This window comes from Portunus trituberculatus, chromosome 22 (genome assembly GCF_017591435.1).
Source record: "Portunus trituberculatus isolate SZX2019 chromosome 22, ASM1759143v1, whole genome shotgun sequence".
NCBI classification, from domain to species: Eukaryota; Metazoa; Arthropoda; class Malacostraca; order Decapoda; family Portunidae; genus Portunus; species Portunus trituberculatus.
The window spans coordinates 9,794,117-9,814,602 of record NC_059276.1 but is presented as its reverse complement, the minus strand read 5'-3'; the positions used below and the strand labels follow the sequence as shown (position 1 = coordinate 9,814,602).

General features: G+C 41.1%; 3 protein-coding genes across 3 annotated transcripts; 2 read left to right on the top strand and 1 right to left on the bottom strand.

Annotated features, from left to right (window-relative positions):
• Positions 1-7,746: 7,746 nt before the first annotated feature.
• LOC123507312 (selenoprotein M-like) lies at positions 7,747-11,586 on the top strand. The gene is made up of 3 exons (XM_045260070.1): positions 7,747-7,897; positions 9,755-9,828; positions 10,904-11,586. The coding sequence occupies exons 2-3, from the start codon at positions 9,776-9,778 to the stop codon at positions 11,121-11,123; spliced, it is 273 nt and encodes a 90-aa protein (XP_045116005.1). The 5' UTR covers positions 7,747-7,897; positions 9,755-9,775; the 3' UTR covers positions 11,124-11,586.
• Positions 11,587-13,704: 2,118 nt separating this feature from the next.
• Positions 13,705-17,519, bottom strand: LOC123507311 (ribosome biogenesis protein BRX1 homolog). Its single transcript, XM_045260069.1, has 6 exons — positions 17,351-17,519; positions 16,537-16,692; positions 16,077-16,197; positions 15,009-15,269; positions 14,355-14,449; positions 13,705-13,942 (listed from the first exon to the last, which is right to left on the bottom strand). The coding sequence occupies exons 1-6, from the start codon at positions 17,462-17,464 to the stop codon at positions 13,754-13,756; spliced, it is 936 nt and encodes a 311-aa protein (XP_045116004.1). The 5' UTR covers positions 17,465-17,519; the 3' UTR covers positions 13,705-13,753.
• A 1,635-nt stretch (positions 17,520-19,154) lies between these two features.
• LOC123507514 (caldesmon-like) lies at positions 19,155-20,486 on the top strand. The gene has a single exon (XM_045260428.1). It carries the CDS (start codon positions 19,155-19,157, stop codon positions 20,484-20,486), a length of 1,332 nt encoding a protein of 443 aa, XP_045116363.1.

Genomic DNA, 20,486 nt, shown 5'->3' with positions numbered 1-20,486 from the left:
GTGTATAAGTTTTCTGTAAAAATTTTCTAAGTTGAAAATTTTGGTAGAGTTTTGTACAAATTCTGCTATTCCACTGTAAAATGTTGAAAATTGTGGAATACTGTTTCAGTGTAAAAAATTTTCTAAGTTGAAAATATTGGTAGAGTTTTCAGACTTGTGTAAAAATGTGTTGATTTAATAAAAGTGAAGGAAGGGAGACTCTTCAATGTATTTTTAACCCAAATATACATCTGCACATTCTCCGGAGACTCTTCAGAGTATTTATGACTTAACACATATTTTGGGGGCAGTTTTGGGGGGATTTTTCAGCAAATTTCAGCTTTTGGGGCAATTTTCCAGGTTTTTTTCAACCACTTTCAGGCATTTTGGCCAGCTTTGCAGGATTTTCCAGCAAATTTCAGAATTTTACACCATTTTTGCTGCTTCTCAGGCAGTTTTGCAGGGATTTTCAGTAGTTTTTTGCCATTTCAGGGGAGTTCTGCAAGAATTTTTCAGAAAATTTCATTTTATTGCCAATTTTGCTGCTTTTGAGCAGTTTTGCACTTATTTTACATACTACAAGGGTTTCAGGCACATTACTGCCTTTTCAGCTCCAAGTTAATGCCGCAATGGAATATACCACTCAGGAGTACCCTCAGGCTTTTTAGATTTTTTTTTTTTTGCAGCTTCAATGGTAAGTAAGGTTCAGTCATTTGAAAAGCATGAGTATATATGTACACATTGTGGGGTATTTGTAAGTATTATCAAAAGTATCCATTTTCTTAATCATAGTTTATTATAAAATACGTACTAACACCAGTTACATGGGTACATACAAGGAATAACAACATTCACATCAGATGGAAGGAATAAAGGAACAACATTACAAGAGTGATTGGCAACATGTATTTTATTAGGTTATGACAAGGCAGTCTGTCCCCCCTCCCGGGAGGTCAGGGCAGAGCTGATGCGAGGCAGGGTCCAATTCCTCCGTGGAAAGTGCAGCGAGACAGTTGGAGCCTTCCAGTGCAAGAGCCAGTTTCCTGCCGCAGCTTGGGAGTAGTCAGGACACGCTGGTTTAGGTCTCCATTAGAGCCAGTTTCCTGCCGCAGGTTGGGAGTTGTCAGTACACGCTGGTCTAGTTCTTTCTCCCTTCATCAGTGGCAGGGCCTGTAACAAATACAATTAACTTCACACTTCGATCAACAACTACTTTGTGTCCTTGTCCTCAAGTGTAGGACAGGTGTGGTGTGGTGTGATGTGCGCAGCCCTGTTAAATGTTTAGTGCATTTCATTTTACTCACCACTACGGAATACCTTCACATCTCTCTAAACCTCACTTAAAAAAATCCCTGGTATTCCTCATTATATTCTGATGAGCCTTGAGTTTTGCTTCTATCACCCTCGTTATATTACCTTTAACGCCAAGACAGAACAATCCCTGATAACCTATGCCAACCTACGCCTCCAATGAAAGACTTGCAACTGCCCAGCCCCTATACCTGTTCTGGACCGCACGCTTCCGCGGTATGCATCCTCTTCTGAAGGACAACCTGGATATGGACTATCACACGGACACAGAGGAGCAGGATGCCGGGGACTCCGACGCTTGGGCGGGTAGCATGAGCTTGAGTTGGGGAGTCACCCAGCACTTGTTCGGATCGGCGTTCTCGCATACACACCTGGAAATGGAAGAGCGGGACAGGAAGTCTGAAGCATTAAAACTTTCCCTCCCTCCCCCCTCCCTCATCATTCATCACATTCACACCTGTTCCCCATCTCCACCCCTGTCCCTGAGGGGTCCCTGCCTTTCAATCATTCTCATACGTTCCCTCCAGGCACTAAGAAATCTTTCATACCCTCAATCACCCGACCATTTACCTGTCTCTCAACACAGCCCCAGCAGGTACTCCATCTATTCCCTAGCATTCCTCTCTCATCTCACTACATGCTTCTACTCCTATCTCTTCTGTCACTACACCTAACATCCTGTCTCTTGCACACCCATACCCCTCACACTCCAGCATCAAATGTTCTACTGTCTCATCCACACCCCTCTCGTATACCTCACACACCTTGCTTCCTCCATTCTTCCACCTATACACCCTGCTGTTCACCTCCAGGGACTTGGTCCTGGCTCTGAACAGCAGTTCCCCCCCGCGGCTCCCATCATAAAAACTTTCACACCTAGGCCGGTCCTTTCTCCGATACCATTCTAGCGTTGTCTTCTCACTCATCCCCCTCCTCCACTCTGCTTTTCTTTTCTCTTCCACACGCCTACTGATTTCTCTTACTCGCATCTACACTTCCATGTCCTATGGCTCCTCTAACAAGCATTCCTATTTCACCCACCCAAATTTCTATATTAAACGACTCCTGTGCCCACTGTCCATACACGTTCCATTCGTACACTTTTTGCCCATTTACTCCCATCCATCCTCTGCAGTCTAACCCTATACCTCAACACTGCCTTAGCTAATCTTTCCCTAAATGTACTCCATCCCATATCCCTTTAACTGTAGTCACCGCTGGGCGAATGTAGTATTCAGGATGACAAACCGACCCAGTCATTTACTCGCTTTAATGCAGTTAACCTGCATGCCAATCAAATTGACACCAGCATGAGGAATATTGAAATGTAAAAAAAAAAAAAAATATAAAAAATCACTGACCACTAAATTCATTCAGAATCCCATCAATACCCGGAGCCTTACCTCTCTAGTTTCTTTACATACCTCTCAATCTCCTCCATACTGATCTCTTCATTCATTCATTCATTCATTCCTCTCCTACCTAGGGTGACGTTTCCCAAGTTCCTAGCTGGCTCATTCCTCCGATAGCTTTCCAGTACTCTTCTATTTATTTACCAAGTCTGGAAGGGTTCGTCCCGGGACGAAATTAGACCCAATCATAGCGCGAGCTGACCATTACGTCACCATGATGTCTCCAGAGAACGAGGAAGTGGCGGAAAAGCTCACTGTGGTCATGAAGGCGGTGCTCTCAGGAAGAAGCTGTGTTTGTTGGTGGGAGAGAGAGAGAGAGAGAGAGAGAGAGAGAGAGAGGGGGGGGGGCTATACTGTAGGGTAAAAAAAAACAGCTGACTATGGTGGAGTGTACAAAGGTAAAAACAAGCAGGAAAGGCAACATGTAATCCTATCCTTGCTGGCGAGTGTTTTTCTAAGATAATGAATATCACTAATGGACATCTAATGGTAAAATATTGTCTTCTTTCCTGCTCTTACAAGCATTATAAATGCAATCAGGTAGGTAGACCAGTTCTAAACACGAAAGGGGCATACAAGTTCTACAACTAAACACTTGTGCATGATGTGCTAGTTACATATTGGGGTTAAAATCTTCAAACCCATTTTCATCTAATTTAACTATATAGTGGCTGCTTGTAAGATTAATTCGTGGAGGCATCTTTCGGCTCGTCGACGTTGGCATCAAATTGATAGGCAGTCAACCTTGCACATTTCCTGTTTCCTGGATGACAGTGTTCTGGTAGTGAATATCAATGTTTTAGTGCATATACACAATGATACCGGCAGATTTTTCAAGCTTCACAAGGGAATATTGTTTATGCACTGTATTCCAGTGTTGTGCTACACTACACTAGCTATCAATAATTAGAATTATACACTTATATGGAGACAAAATTCTCTCTCTCTCTCTCTCTCTCTCTCTCTCTCTCTCTCTCTCTCACACATTCACACACACTCTTCCTGAGAGCATCGCCTTCATGATCAGTGTCTCCTGTGCCAGTAAGTATGATTTTTCCGCCACTTCCTCGCTCTGGCGACGTCATGGTGACTTCATCGTCGGCTCGCGCTATGATTGGCTCTAATTTCGTCCCGGGACGAACCCTTCCAGACTTGGTAAATATGCGGGCGGGTACAGGTCTGACTCGAGCACCGTTGTGGCTGACCAATTCGCTAGGGTGAAAAGGATTTTATACTTTTATATTCCTTGGGTGAAACTGATGTGGCTCTTACCAAGTTCATAGTGCGCAGCTGCAGTGACGCTGGTGCCAGGCCAGTGGCGGGATGCGCTCCATCTCCGACTCCTTGACTTGTTTGCCCATGTTTAGGGGGGTGACCGCTATACCCGACCTTCTACCTTGTTGTATACACTCCTGGAACAAAGTTACCAATCATCAATCAAGAAACATCCTTCACCTGCTATAAGTCATTGACTAAGCCAAATCCAAGACCTTTTTTATGATCTAGGCACAAATTCCACAGTATGATCAGTGACTAGCCTCGAATTAAATTTAACTGCGTACATTACTTAACGGACTTCAACTAGCGTGTGGTGCTAACTAACGTGTGGTGCTAAACCTAACATGTGCACCACAACACGCCGAAAGTCATTACTTTCTACACGCACTGAACCAGATAGTGACGTTCATGGATAATTGAACAGCCTACACAATATTGCTTTTACACAAAAAGCCTTACTCGCATTCAGAAACATTACTTACTAAAAACGCACAAAATGTGGGGTGCCGTGAAGACTCAACACAAACATTATTTGATGCTTTACATTAATGGTGCACTGGTTCACAGCACAAACGAAACTGGGATTGAAACACCACGGCACCCAACACCTCCCTCACACAACGCAATATCCACTAACCTAACAACCCTACACGTAAAACATACCAAAGTTCGTGACACAGCTTGGCCTACATCTGCGCCACCGCTCAGTGAGGAGACGCCGAGATACACTAAAAGACCTAAGAGCCACTAAAAGCATCTTGCAGTCTTGCTATCAAAGCAGACCCAAGCCCTGTCGTGGACACGCCTACACCAGTGTTGTAATCTTGCAGCCTTGGTATCAATGCACACCCAAGCCACGGAGTGCTACGCTCAACAAAGTTACCAGGCGCTTTCCCTTATAGAATATTAACACGTTATCTGATCACGGAATGGCAACTTCCAATGTAGATTAACACTTACCAAGCAGCAAACTTACGTTAATATACTAGAAACACAAAAATGTCAAGCAACTCATCCTCTAGAACACAGCATGGAACTTCCAAATACTCCTGTTCATGAGAAACTCGGAAATGTCTTTCACAACACACGCACACACCATCACCACCACTGTACGGTATCTAACACACCTTCCCGACATACAACACCACAGAAGATATAACACCAGACCAACACACAGCCATACCAAGTTACTCAAACAGGTGACAAAACCAACACACAACCTTACCAATTTACTCACAGGTGACAAGACCAACACACAACTTTACCAATTTACTCAAAACAGATGACAAGTTAGAGAACACATTCACTTCCTGGCGCACACACGTCTACTTGCTTGGTGTCCACAGAAGAAAACGGCCCCTTCTGCCTCACCGCTTTCCACTTCACCTCCTCCTCCTTCTCCCCCCTCCTCCTCCCTCCCTTGTTTGCCGTAAAGACACTTAATAACTAACTACTCTCGGTGAGCATTGTTCTATATAAGCATTGTTACCTTTAGTCTAAGGCGGTGGTAGCCCACGTAGGTCTCAAACCTCTCTCAATCACGTGACACTAATTTACATAGCTTTATGTCTATTAATCTACTTATCTTTAAATTTATCTATCAACCTATCTACCTACATACACACACACACACACACACACACACACACACACACACACACACACATATATATATATATATATATATATATATATATATATATATATATATATATATATATATATATATATATATATATATATATATATATATATATATATATATATATATATATATATATATATATATATATATATATATATATATTATTATTATTATTATTATTATTATTATTATTATTATTATTATTATCATTATTATTATCATCATTATTATTGTTACAGTTATTACTATTGTTCCTATTATCATTATCATTATCATTGTTATTATTATTATTATCATCATCATCATTGTGAGGACATGGCACGTAGCTACGGTACATAATATTTCCAGTAGTCACATTACTGAAATGTCAAGACACATAATCCTTTAACCAGCCAAACCAACTTATTCACATTTTCCTGCACTAATTATGAAGCACGCAGGCAAACGGGCATGACGCTTAAATAGTATTTGCCAATGCTCACAATACTGAAATGAGGCAGAGATAGTTTGAACAGCTTGTTTCAGCGAGGCAGGGATGTGACTTGCCACCTGCCACCTGCAACTTGCCACCTGTGCCCTGCGACCAGTGTTAATTAACACAGACACACACCTAATTATTCCTCAAACAATTTCATGATTTATTTTTAAACAACTGTTTTTTTTTTTTTTTCACCAGACAATTTCACGTCCTCGTTGTATTCACTATTCACCTCACGATCGCTTCATTAAGGGAGCACCTTCCATGTTTGGGAGGCACTAGTGATTGCTGATTGGTGATTAGTGACTGGTGACAAGCTCTTGTCGTCCACTCGTCCAGTGCACAAGCTGTGAAAGGCAGTCACAAGGAGGCACTTGTTGGTGTCCGGCAGTGCCAAGTTAGTGTTACTCTCTAACAGGCACGTGCACACATAGATCCAAAAGGGTGCTTCACCCATTGCCCTTTTTGTCCTCGTCAAACAAAGTGCCCTTTCAAGCCCACGTTTTTTTTTTTTTTTTTTTTTTTTTTTTTTTTTAATTATTACGTTCCTGTTGCGCATAGACTGTCCTGTCTTGTCGAAAGATGTCAGGATAGAATCAAAGTAAAATTGATATTAGTTAGCAGAGATGCCCTTTACTATTCACTTGTTTAGTGACGGTCCCCCGCTCTACATGTGCCAACAGGATAGCGCAGCGCAGCGCACCTATACTCCTTTGATTGACAGGCACTAGCCGTCACTGACACATGCCCCTGTACTACAGTTAGCCAGCTTCAAGCACTACATTTACCTAAGGTCTTGAAGTAGGTGAACTATTTGCCCCAATACAGCAGTTGTGTGTGCTGTGATCAGCCGCCTCCAGGTCTTCCTCGTATACAGAAACATGTATTAAAGAAAGAATAGTCTGTTACATTAACATTGTGACTTTAATGCCTCACTTGTGAATCTTTTATTGAACGTCATAAGCGATGACTGCTCCTCCCTGTGTCTTCCTGCACGTTATGTGTGAACACCCACTTGATTTGATAAACTTTTTTTTTTATTGATTTTTTTTTTTTTTTTATATGGTGGACTGATTATGTTTTGTTTTATTCTGTTTGTATATTTTGAAGACTTAACACACAAACACACACAAAAAATAATGAATAGCTGACGTTACACACACACACACACACACACACACACACACACACACACACAGCAAAAAAAAAAAAAAAAAAAAACTAGCTGTAATAAGAAACAATGTTGACACTTATTTTCCTTGATAATAAATAGCCTGAAAATGTCAGTGTTTTTTTTTTTTTTTTTATAATTGCAGCTGAATTGCATGTTTTCCACAACACAGTACATTAACCCCTTGAGCACCATGACGCGTTTCCGTACTCAAGTCTGCTTACTACTTGGTGATTCTAAACAGCTTCAGAAACTTATGTGAGGGATTAAGATATTGAAGACTATGGTCATTAATCTTTTGACCACTATAAACCCTTCATAATGTCAATAAAATGGTCTAATCGAGCACAAATCTCAAAGTAAATATGTGTTCTAGTATTGAAAGGGTTAACATACGTGGCAATGCGCAGGTGTTACTTAATTCTAGGGTAACTATACGAACTAGGGGGATTGTACAGTACTTCTAGGGAACTCTGGGTGAATAAAAGAGAGACAGAGAGATAGGGATGTATAGTTGAAAGGATCGTAACATGAAGGGAGGAATAATCGTAGCGTTTCTCTTCGGGGTGTGCCTGGCGGTGGCTGAGGTGACGGACAGGGATGTGGTGAAGGCCGTGCTGGAGGTAAGACAGCCTGAATGATGCGAGGAAAATGTTATCTCTATATTCATTAATCCCTTGAGTACCATGACGCGTTTCCATATTCATTCTGCTTACTATATGGTGATTTTATACAGCTTCAGGCACTCATGTGGGGGATTAAAATAGTACAGACTGTGGCCATTAATCTTCCATAGACTCTTCCATGTATAGTGTTGATACTGATCGGATGAGATCGAGGCCCGTAATTGAAACACTAATGCGCAGAACCTTCACTCTTTTCAAAGGGTCTAGTTGAAGTGACACGAGTTTTTAAGGATGTTTCTGTAATTCTAGTAACGTGTTAACAAGTTTTCTGCATAATCAACACGGCAAATACTCTTTAGATTTCGGCTAATCGTGTCTGTGGTCTTTGGAAATGGTCGCGGTGAGAGAGCGAAGCGTTTCTGAGTTTGGCGCTGGGAGTGACTATGAAGGCGTCGGAGTAGTACTGTTTATCGCGTGGTGGTGCGTTACGTCAGTTTTAGTTATTTAGTGTTACGTATCTTGAATGATTGATATTTTTCTTTAAGTTTACGCATGTTTTTTTCCCTGCTATGTACATGTTATATCGAAATGCAGTGGTTTCAAGATAGTGCTATATGTATTATGATCACTTTAAAACACTTTTCCTCAAATTACACGCAGATTCCCACTTAAAAACGTGTTCCAGCTAACAAAAACGGTAATATATTGATGACTTTGTTATGTCCTCTGATTATGATGGTGGTAATGGTGGTGGTGTCTCCTATACACGTCACCAGGGGTACAAATACACGAGGAAAGAATTCATTGGATGACTCTTGCTTCGTGTTATGGTGTCACGTTAGTTGGTTGTTGGTATACGTGTCAGAGAACACCTGTGCACACCCTCCTCCCTCCCCCCCCACACACACACACCTGTTGCTTTAGACTCTCCTCACACTAGAAATAGCTAATATATGCAGTTCTCAGTAAACATGGATACTTAATATGTGTTCTGTGAAAATATACACTTAAAACACATTTACTTCACTTAGAAATACTTGATATATTCTCTTCACGGTCAAAATAGATACTTAACCCTTTCAGTACTGGAACGCATTTCTACATTGAGTTTTAGGTATGATTAGACGATTTGATTGACATTAGCAAGATTCTATGGAGGTCAGAAGATTATGGGCCACAGTCTTCACTATTCTAATCCCTACATGTATAAAATCACCAAATAATAACCAGAATGAACATGGAAATGCGTCATGGTACTAAAGGGGTTAAATGCATTCTCTTCACAATGAAAATACAAAATGGTACCTTTTTTTTTTTTTTATCCCTCATGGTAAACTCTAGAACTCCCTGCCTGCTTCTGTGTTTCCCTCCTCCTATAACATGAATTGATATCTTTAACACATGCTCTTCAGTGAAAATACTAAATGGTACTATTCTTCTATTCCTCATGGTAAACTCTAGAACTCCCTGCCTACTTCTGTGTTTCCATTTTCCTAAGTTCCTATAACATGAATTGATATCTTTAGCACATTTTCTTTGCAATGAAAATATGAAATGGTTCTAATCTTTCATCCCTCTTACTGGTAAACTCTGGAACTCCCTGCTTGCTTCTGTGTTTCCTCCTTCCTATGACTTGAACTCTCTCCGGGGGGGGGGAAAATCTCATGACACTTCTTATATAATTCTTTTTGCTTTTCTCCTTAGGGACTGGCTTCTCAGTAGGCCTTTGTTTTTCATAGATGTTTGACCAGTACTTCTCTTACATGAATAAATAAATAGGAAATGAATAAATAGATGAATAGATAAATAGGAAATGGATAAATAGATGAATAAAGTCAATTTTTTTCTCTGCAGGTTGACACTTCCTGACGAGTGATGAGCAAATTCCAAGAAGTGAAGGCGTTTATCCTTCATGACCTGGAATTCTTGTATCCTTTTGTTGCTTCCTGTAGTGACTGTGTGATTGGTGAACTGTACTAGCCAAACAATGGATCACCAGACACTAAGATGGCTACAATAAAATAAAACTTGTACTGTGCATATCCCTATCAAATGATCTTAAGCCAGCAGATCTAAATAGTCCTTGCTTTTTGTACTTGGTAAACAGTGGATCACCAAACACTAAGATGACTTCACTAATATAAAACTTCCACTGTACATATCCCTACCAAATGATCTTAAGCTAGCAAATCTAAATAGTCCTTACTTCTTGTACTAGCTAAACAATGGATTGCAAGGGACACTCAGCTGGCTACACAAATATAAAACTGTACTGTGCATATCCCTACCACATGATCTTAAGCCAGCAGATCTAAATAGTTCTTACTTCTTGTACTAGCCAGACAATGGATCACCAGGGACTCAGTTGGCTACACTAATGTAAAACTTGTATATCCCTACCAAACCATCTTAACCCCTTCAGTTCTGGGATGCATTTTTAGTTTTTTACCATGAGTTTGGGTATGATAAGACAATTTTGTTTACATCTTTTTCCCTAAGACAGCACTTATTATCTTTCCCTGTGACTACATAATCTTTCTCCCCGGACGATATGTAATCTTTCCCTTTAGACAACTAGTAATCTTTCCTTTTAGACAATTTGTAATCTTTCCCCCTAGACAATTTATAATCTCTCACCTAGACAAACATTATCTTTCCTCCTAGACAATATATAATCTTCCCCTCTAAAAACTAATAATCTTTCCCTTTAGACAAACCTTATTATCTTCCCCTTCTAGACAGCACTTACAACCTTTCCCTCCTAGACAAACCTTGTAATCCTTCCCACCTAGACAAACCTTATTATCTTCCCAAAAGAGAGCTTATAATCTTTCCCCTCTCTAGACAGCATTTACAACCTTTCCTCCTAGACAAACCTTGTAATCCTTCCCACCTAGACAAACCTTATTCTCTTCCCAATAGACAGCTTATAATCTTCTCCCTCTAGACAGCACTTAAAACCTTTCCCTTCTAGACAACTTATCATCCTTAACACAGCGGCAGCCACAACGTCGACTATGAGGACGTTACCGGGTCAATGCCTGTAATGGTGTTCTACAATAAGGCTAATGAGGCTGTGGAGCGTGTTGATCTGCAGACAGCCACTCGGTTGGAGATAAATGACCTGCTGGTCAAGAAAGGGTTTTACAAGAAGTCCAGCCATGATGAGGAAGTGCCTGAGGAGTATAAAGAAGGTCCCTATGTTGAGAAGGATGAGCTGTAAGTGGTTTAGCTACAAGATCCACTGAGATTCTATAGTCATAAGTACAAAGGCTATTGAAAATTATATATAAAAAGTTTAGATACAGAATAACATATTGAGATTCTGCACTTTCATTTAAGTAGAGAGGATATTGAGAATGATATGTATAAGGTTTCAGCACAGGATAACACTTAGGGATCCTGCATTTTCCTTTTAAGTACAGAAGACACTGAGAATATGTAAAAGGTTTAGATACAGAATAACACTTAGAGATTCCGCATTTTCCTTTTAAGTACAGAGGATATTGAGAATGATATGTAAAAGGTTTAGGTACCAAATAGCACAAACCAATTCTGTATTTTTCCCTTTTATGTAAGAAAGACACTGGCCAATGACAAATATATATGAAAAAAGACACACTGATTGACCTAAAATTAGAGAAATGGATGGTTCTTATGTTCAAACTAGAATCTCAGTGCTAAATCACACCTGGAATGGAGTTTAAGAGTTGTTAGCTACACTTTGATACCCGAGGAGTGACTGGGCGGCGTGGTGTGTGTTGGGTGCCAGACAGGGGTGAGGCAGCCAAGCATGATGGAGGCAGTGGAAAGGAACACAACCCACACTGCCTCTGGAACACACTGGCTGCTCTCACTCTGCGTCTGTGCCCCTCACATACCACACTGGTCATTACCTTACGTAATACTCTTGCCAATAAGGTTCAGCATAATCTACTTACTGTATTAGCAATTAAGGGAAGAAAATAAGAGATGCAAGAATGAAGCCTCTACATAGTACTATAAAACACCTGTCATATCCATAAATTTGTGTAATCCCCAAAGACTCCACACTAATCTGATTACTGAGTCCTTCCTTCTTCTACCACTATATTTGAGAAACAATTCCCTCTTATCTGTTTTAAATGTATCTTTCTCAAATTAGAAGCCATTATTTTAGCTCAGAAGTTAAACAAAACACTATTCTGATGCATTTCTGTGTTCAATCCATCTTTGTGAAATTAAAACCCATTACTTTAGCTCCATATTTGAGATACAATTCCCTCTTATCTGTTTTAAATGTATCTCTCTCAAATTAGAAGCCATTATTTTAACTCAGAAGTGAAACAAAACATTATTCTGATGCATTTCTGTGTTCAATCCATCTTTGTCAAATTAAAACCCATTACTTTAGCTCTATACTTGAGATACAATTCCCTCTTATCTGTTTTAAATGTATCTTTCTCAAATTAGAAGCCATTATTTTAGCTCAGAAGTTAAACAAAACACTATTCTGATGCATTTCTGTGTTCAATCCATCTTTGTGAAATTAAAACCCATTACTTTAGCTCCATATTTGAGATACAATTCCCTCTTATCTGTTTTAAATGTATCTCTCTCAAATTAGAAGCCATTATTTTAGCTCAGAAGTGAAACAAAACATTATTCTGATGCATTTCTGTGTTCAATCCATCTTTGTCAAATTAAAACCCATTACTTTAGCTCTATACTTGAGATACAATTCCCTCTTATCTGTTTTAAATGTACCTTTTTCAAATTAGAAGCCATTATTTTAGCTCAGAAATTAAACAAAACACTGTTCTAATGTATTTCTGTGTTCAATCCATCTTTGTCAAATTAAAACCCATTACTTTAGCTCAGGAGTGAAGTAAACCATTATTCTGATGTACTTTTTAACTTGATAACCCCATTTCTGTATTAAATCCATCTGCATCAAATTAGAACTCATTACTTTAGCTCAGGAATAAATAAAATAAAGCATTGTCCTAATATATTATCTTTTCATGACCCCCTCTCTGTTTTAATCCAACTTTCTCAAAATAGAACACTTTATTTTAGCTCAGGAGTGAAATAAATTAACGTTCTGATATATTTTAACTTTGATTAACCTGTTTTAAATATTTCTCAGATTATAACCCAATTCAAGCATTGTTTTGATACATCTTCACTTTAAATAACTTGTTTTAAGAATTTCTCAAATCATAAGCCATTATTTTAGTTTGGGAGTGAAATAAAGCAATGTTCTAATATATTCTTCCTTTAAATAACCTCTGCTTTAAATCTCTCAAAATTATAACCCATTACTTTAGTTCAGGAGTGAATTAAACCATTGTTCTGATATATACATAACTATTCTCAAATTATGACCCATTACTTTAGTTTGGGAGTGAATTAAACCATTGTTCTGATATATACGTAACTATTCTCAAATTATAACCCATTACTTTAGCTCAGAAGTGAATTAAACCATTGTTCTGATATATACATAACTATTCTCAAATCATAACCCATTACTTTAGTTTGGGAGTGAATTAAACCATTGTTCTGATATATACGTAACTATTCTCAAATTATAACCCATTACTTTAGTTCAGGAGTTAATTAAACCATTGTTCCGATATATATTAAATCTTTCTTAAATTATAACCCATTACTTTAGCTAAGAAGTGAATTAAACCATTGTTCTGATATATATTAATCCTTTCTCAAATCATAACCCATTACTTTAGTTTGGGAGGGGAGTGAATTAAAGCAATGTTTTGATATAAACCATAATTTTAGTTTGGGATTGAATTAAAGCAGTGTTAAGATATATTTCAACTTTTAATATCCCTAATATATCCAAGTCTACACTTAAACCTTCTTACGAATAAATATCTGCTTCTCTTCATTGACGGCTTCCTCGGGGGCCTTGGTCTGGAAGATATCATTGGTTGGGTCGCCACGGAAGGGTTCCTTGGGCTTCCTCTTCTTGAATTCTTCCTTCTGCCGCACCTTGTCTGTGTATTTGAATGACTCCTGCTTCTTCTTCAAACTGCGAATCTGTAAAGCAAAGCATGTCAATTCCCACACTAAATAATCACACTTATATATCCACAAAGCAGAAAGAACACTGAGAATGAAAGTCCCAAAAAAAGGAATATTTGAGGATAATTCTATTGATATTTCTAGAACAGACTAACAAAACAAAGGCAAATACTTAGTAACCACAATAACACATGTACTGGAGTGGGTGGTAGGGAAACACAGTGACAGTGGGTAGTATGGAAACACAAGCTGAAGAGTGGGTAGGACAGTGGGTGGTAAGGAAACACAAGCTGGAGAGTGGGGTAAGGCAGTGGGTGGAAGGAAACACAAGCTGAAGAGTGGGGTAGGGCAGTGGGTGGTAGGAAAACACAAGCCACAAACACCAACCACTCTGTACATCAGTCTAGACAAACACAACAACACTTACTGTATTCGGGGTGACAAATTGAGGGTTGTCCCACAGTGTCTCTCCGCCAAAGCTGCCATCGAAAACCTTGATGGGGTTCAGCACAAAGCGAGGACCTTGTGGGGGTTGGAAAGATAAATTTAGTGTTTTGAATGTGTGGGTGAGAGAAGAGACAAAAAATGAGGATCTGGTGGGGGTTTGAAAGCATAAATTGAGTGTTTTAGAATATGTGGTGAGAGAAGACATAAAAATAGAGGACCTGGTGGGATTTGAAGTATAATTGTGTTGTGGAGTGTGTGGGTGAGAGACGAGACAAAAAAGTGAGGATCTGCTGGATTTGAACCATAAATTTAGTGTTTTTGGAAAGCGTGGGTATGCTACAACTATGTGAATACAACAAGGTGAATACACACACACATACTCACACTCCCAAGTCACTCATAGACTCATATTCTGAAACACTTCCACACCGCATAGCCACTACTTTCAAAGGGCTCTAGTTGAAGTGACATGAGCTTTTAAGGATGTTTTTGTAATTCTAGTGACATGTTAACAAGTTTTCTGCATTATCAACGGGAGAAATACTCTTTAGAACTCAGCTAATGGTCTCTGTGGTCTTTGAAAATGGTCACAGTGAGAGAGGGAAGCGTTTCTGAATAGGACGCACACACTCACCAATCTCAGAAAGCTTGCCGTCAGTATCCAGCACCTCGTAGTTCCTGAACCAGATCTTGTTGTCCAGGATGGAGAAGCAGAATACATGGTCATGGAAAGGCTGACTCTTGGGGAGCTGGTTGGGTGTGCTGAAGGTCTGAACTAGGAGCTCCTTCATGAGGGCCCAGTGCGGGTGACTGTCAAAGGCTGTGTCAAAGCTGAGCAGTGGCCGGGAAGCCTTCAAGCAGTTACCAGTCATCTTCAGTTCCTTCATTGTGTGTGCTGGGAAAATAAATTCAATACTCTTATACAGTTTGTCATTTTGATACATTTTTTCTACAAATAACAATTCTTGGCACTAAAATAAATGTTTTTTAATACCATGTGGGCTTTTCATGGGAATTTATGGGCTAAAGGGGATACTTTTTGGGGTACCTCCTATCTCAAAGCCCACCCGCTAGGAAACCGTTGTCCTGAGTGAGGAAGCCCAACCTACACTCGGACCGTGGACAGGATTCGAACCCGTGCGCTTGGAGACCCCTCGGACCCCAAAGCACAAACTGTACCACAGCTACCCCAAATCTTTTTAAGCATCCATAAGAGGAAAGGTTTAGGTTAGACTTTTGTAACATCCAGAAGTTTAATTTACACCTTAGATTTAAAGTAGCTATGTATTCAAAAGTAGTTAATCTCCATCTATGAACCTCAGATAAAAACTGATGAAAGTCCGATTCATTTCAAGCAAAAAAAACTGAAGTTACAGTATTAAGTGTGCAAATGAGTTATCAGACCTCAGCCAGCCTTCAGTACCAGGACATGTTTTCATATTCAATGTGGTTGCTATTTGGACATTTTATACAGCTTCAGAAACTTATGTGGGGACTATAATAGTAAAGACTGGCCATTGATCTTTTGACCTTCATAGACCTTTCTTAATGTCAAATAAAATTGTCTAATCATACCCAAAAATCAAGGTAGAAATGTGTCTCAGTAATGAAGGAGTTAAAGAAAAAATTTGAGTATACTAGAAGGTACATTTCTGCCATATACAATTAGAGAGCACAGACTCATTTCTTGTCGTGATCTTACCATTGAGTACATGGAATTTTATAGACGGGCCGCCCTTCACATTGGCAACCCACATGTACAAGTCCTTCTTCTTGCGGTTCTCAAAGTAAATGCACTTGTTACAGTTCTTCATGTCTGCAATCTGAAAGGCAACACAGATTCAATAAAGAGAGCCACTGTGAGGAAAAAAAATATGACATAAGCTAGATATATCATTACACACACACACACACACACAAATCATAAACACTAAAGCTATATTTACAAGAAGCATTCATAATCTTAACTAACAGACAAGACAAATTTGATCGCTACAAGAAACACAATATAGGTTTAACACACACACACACACTAAAATCATAGAAACACTAAAGCTGTATTTATAAGAAGCATTCATAATCCTAACTAACAGACGAGACATAAATCTGACACCTACAAGAAACACAATGAAGGTTTAAGACACTCCAACACACATACACACCTCGTTAATGACTCTCAGGTTGTCTTTGTTTTCCTTCTTGGACTCTGACTTGCTGTGTGGCATCAGTGTTCTCAGGTCCTCCATTAAGTGACGGTTCCTGAAGCTCATCCCCCGCGAGGCAAACACCAAAACACGTTGCTTGTTCGTCCATTTCCTCTGCAAACACATTCGTTCATATACTTATTGATGCATGTAAGTTTTTAACCCCTTCAGTGTGTGTCGCCTCAACCAGGTCTGGATATAGCTAAGTTAGGTTAGGTGAAAGTTAGGATAAGGCTAGGTTAGGTTAGATTAGTTTTGGATATCATGTTTTACTACCACATCCTATCAACAGAGTCAGCATTGCGAAGGGGTAGCTGGGAAATAAGGACAGCTGGAGGGATGTCTATATTGGGACAATACCAAATCAGAGCTACATAGCCTCTCACAGCCTGCCCATCGACTCATTTTATTTCTATTCCTTACTAATTAACTAACAGGATTGGTAAGGTGACGCACCAGAAGAGTGAGGCTCCACGGCACCTGTGTCTGTCTCTGGTTAACAAGGACACGGGGCCCCAGGGAAGAGACTACACTACACCAAAACCAGACTGTATTGACCCATAAGGTTCTCTGTTAAAAGAAGAACCGTTACTCTAATTCCTCTGAAGTAATGAGTGATAAATGGCAGCGTGGCAGGAATTATCGGCCTCACCTTAAGGGTCAGTACATTTTGGCTTTATTACAGTGAACAGCGGGCCATGTGGTGCGGCTAGGGCCATCACGCCGCCCAGGGCCACACAGTGCTATCACACATACACTCACTCGCCCTTACCTTCTTCTTCACGGGCTCTTCTGAATCCCTGACCAGAGGAGGGACCACGGGGGGCAGTGGGTTGACCTCCTCGGCTTTCTTCGCCTCAGCCCGCTCCCTCTTCCTCTTGCCCATGCTTGTGTGTTGTGGCGGCGCGGCTCTTCCCGTCCCGGGCTGAAGATGTGGCAAGCACCTTCTTCTTCTTCTTCTTCTTGTAACCTTTTACGCTATGTGCCGCTTCATAGGTCCTGTTCCTCCAGTGTTCCAGTCTCAGTCCTTCAGCAGCCTGCAGAAGGAGAGAAAAGAGAGCAACAGGCAGGGAACACATCAATTTCCACTTTCGTTTTCTCCACGCCTGCTCTAAAAACTCCCGTCCCGCGTCGCTGCTTTGGATGCTCAGGCCGCGGCTGACTCAAATACAGACAAATCACTCTGGAAAAATTAACAGTATCCTCCACACAATTTCTCCCTATATTTGACACGATACATTCTCCCCAAAAACACCTTCAAAGACTTAAATGTATCTCTGCACCAGGGAAGTTCAATGTAACCTCCTTGCTGTACACCGCAGTGCGCGAAGGCTTTCCAGGTAGTGGTATGTACTGTACGTACTTAAGCTACTCTCCGGATGAAATGCGATCTTTAATTAAATCAAATCCATCCACTTCTCTCTCTCTCTCTCTCTCTCTCTCTCTCTCTCTCTCTCTCTCTCTCTCTCTCTCTCTCTCTCTCTCTCTCTCTCTCTCTCTCTCTGTGATATACATTATTGCATTGCTTCCATTGGTGTTAATGTTTCGTGCTGCTATGAAAAGGTTAACATCATTCAGGACGAGCACTCTTATGAGTAGATGAGTATCACAGCCACTAGGTGAATAAAGATTGAGAGAGAAATGGAGAGAAGTGGAGAGAGAATAGTGATACTTCGAGTGAAAACATGTGTTGTTGTTGTTTTGCTGTTTTGAATGATGGAAGGTGAGCAGTGACCCACGGGAACAGTCAATGCTTGATGTGTTTGTTTGTTGAGCCCTGACTTGTAACTGACCCTGTCCCAGTAAGAGGCACCACAGGGCTACAAGGAACGTTGTTCATCTTTAGGACTTTATAGAGCAGAAATGAGCCTAATAATCACAGCATAGGGATGTGTACTGCAAGACACCAGCCTTCATTGGATCTGCACCCTCAAACGTCACTTTCCCTTACAGTCACACATTAAAAATTACATTTGTATGCGAATTAAGTTAACATTATGGATCATAACGCTGTGGGCCGCCCTCGTGGCGGCCACAGCTAAGGGATGTGAGGACCGGCACACGGCAGAGTGTGCCGGTAATGGACAGGAGCTGCTGGCCTGGTCCAGCAGCTTCCTGAAGGAAGCACTGGAGGATGCCCAGCAGGGCTACCTCAGGCTGAGTGAGAAACACTCAGACGTCCTGAGGGAGAACCTGCAGGTCCTGGGCGACCTCCAGGTGCTGCGGCAGGAGCGCGCTGCTCTACAACAGGAGCGCGCGCTCCTGCACGACGAGCAGGCGACTCTGCTTGCCAAGCACGAGGACCTGCACCAGGAGCACGTGGCCCTGCTTCACCAGCACGAGGCCCTGCTTCAGGTGCACGAGACCCTGCAGAGGCAGCATGAGACCCTGCAGACGGACCACGCTGGTCTTGCAAAGGACCAGCGTGACCTTGGGCTGCCCACGGCAGCCTCAAGAGGAGCTTCCGGGACGTGCAACAAGAGCTGCACGGTCTCCGGGAGCAGCACAATAGCCTGAGGCAGGACCACCTCCGGCTGCAGGACGTCAAGGAGAGCCTGCTTGATGATGTGGATGAGATGGCCGCCATTAACCATCAAATGGCCGAGCGCATCAATAACATCATGGAAGAATGGCAAAGAACAGAAGAGGAGAAGAAACACCATGCCCAGTCTCTTCTGTTGAGGGCAGACCAGGAGAAGAAATGGGCCTTAACAGAGGCCCAAGAAAAGTACGATATGCTCATGAAGGAAAAGAAAGCAGTGGAAGACGAACTAACTTATACAAAGAAGGAATATGAACAAGCCCAAGAAGAAAAGGAAAGGTTGATGAAGGACATGGCAGAAATGGCGGTGAAAGAACAGCAAATTGCCAACTCCGCCAGGACTGCAGTAGACGAATGGCATGCGACCAAAGAGACAATGATGCAGCATGTTGAGTCTCTACAAGCCAAGGTCGACAGAGAGAAAAACAAGATTACATCAGAAGCCCCGCTAAGGTACAAAGAAATTGAGGAGGAAAGGAAAGCGATGAAAGACGAACTCTCTCTTCTGAAGAAAGCTTACCAAGAGGCACAAGAGGAGAAAGTTGAAATTCGTCAATATCACGAGCGAGCCGTGTACGTGGCTGCGCTAACTATTGACAGGCTGCAAAAAGGATGCGCCACGATCTCCGAGGAACACGGTCAAGGAAAAGCAACAGATGATGAAAGAACAAAGGAAGAATGGCAAGTGGCACAGCTGATGCAAGAAGCGGAACACAAGGAACGGCTGAGCACGATTGACATAGTAACTGAGTTCGAGTCTCAAGACACCTCAGAGAACCGTTACCAGGGATATGAAGTCTTCTATCAGTCAGAACACTTGGTCCCTGAAGAACAAGAAAAAGAGTCTCGGGAAAATAGCGAACATGCCAGTGAACACGCACAAAGGCTGGCAAATGCGGTGAATGAGCAGATATTCAAACATGAAAGACAACTGCTGGGATTTGAAAAGAACGACACCAAGGAAGGAGACGAGACACAGGAAAGCAAACTAGAAAGAAAAATCGCAGACCAGGAATATCGGGAAAGTAGCGAACAAGCCAGTGAACACGCACAAAGGCTGGCAAATGCAGTGAATGAGCAGATATTGAAACATGAAAGATTACTGCTGGGATTAGAGAAGAAATACACCAAAGAAGTAGACGAGACACAGGAAAGCAAACCAGAAAGAAAATTCGCAGACCAGGAATATCAGGAAAGTAGCGAACAAGCCAGTGAACACGCACAAAGGCTGGCAAATGCAGTGAATGAGCAGATATTGAAACATGAAAGACTACTGCTGGGATTTGAAAAGAACGACACCAAGGAAGGAGACGAGACACAGGAAAAGAAACACCAAAGAAGAATCTGGGAACGGAATGAGTTATGA

Coding starts and splice junctions, on each gene's coding strand:
- LOC123507312 (XM_045260070.1), top strand. CDS start 9,776: ATGAGCAAATTCCAAGAAGTGAAGGCGTTTATCCTTCATGACCTGGAA. Junction 9,829..10,903: donor CTTCATGACCTGGAATTCTT/GTATCCTTTTGT, acceptor ACACAGCGGCAG/CCACAACGTCGACTATGAGG.
- LOC123507311 (XM_045260069.1), bottom strand. CDS start 17,464: ATGGGCAAGAGGAAGAGGGAGCGGGCTGAGGCGAAGAAAGCCGAGGAG. Junction 14,450..15,008: donor CGGCAAGCTTTCTGAGATTG/GTGAGTGTGTGC, acceptor AACCCCCACAAG/GTCCTCGCTTTGTGCTGAAC. Junction 13,943..14,354: donor AATTTGTCACCCCGAATACA/GTAAGTGTTGTT, acceptor TTTGCTTTACAG/ATTCGCAGTTTGAAGAAGAA.
- LOC123507514 (XM_045260428.1), top strand. CDS start 19,155: ATGGCCGCCATTAACCATCAAATGGCCGAGCGCATCAATAACATCATG.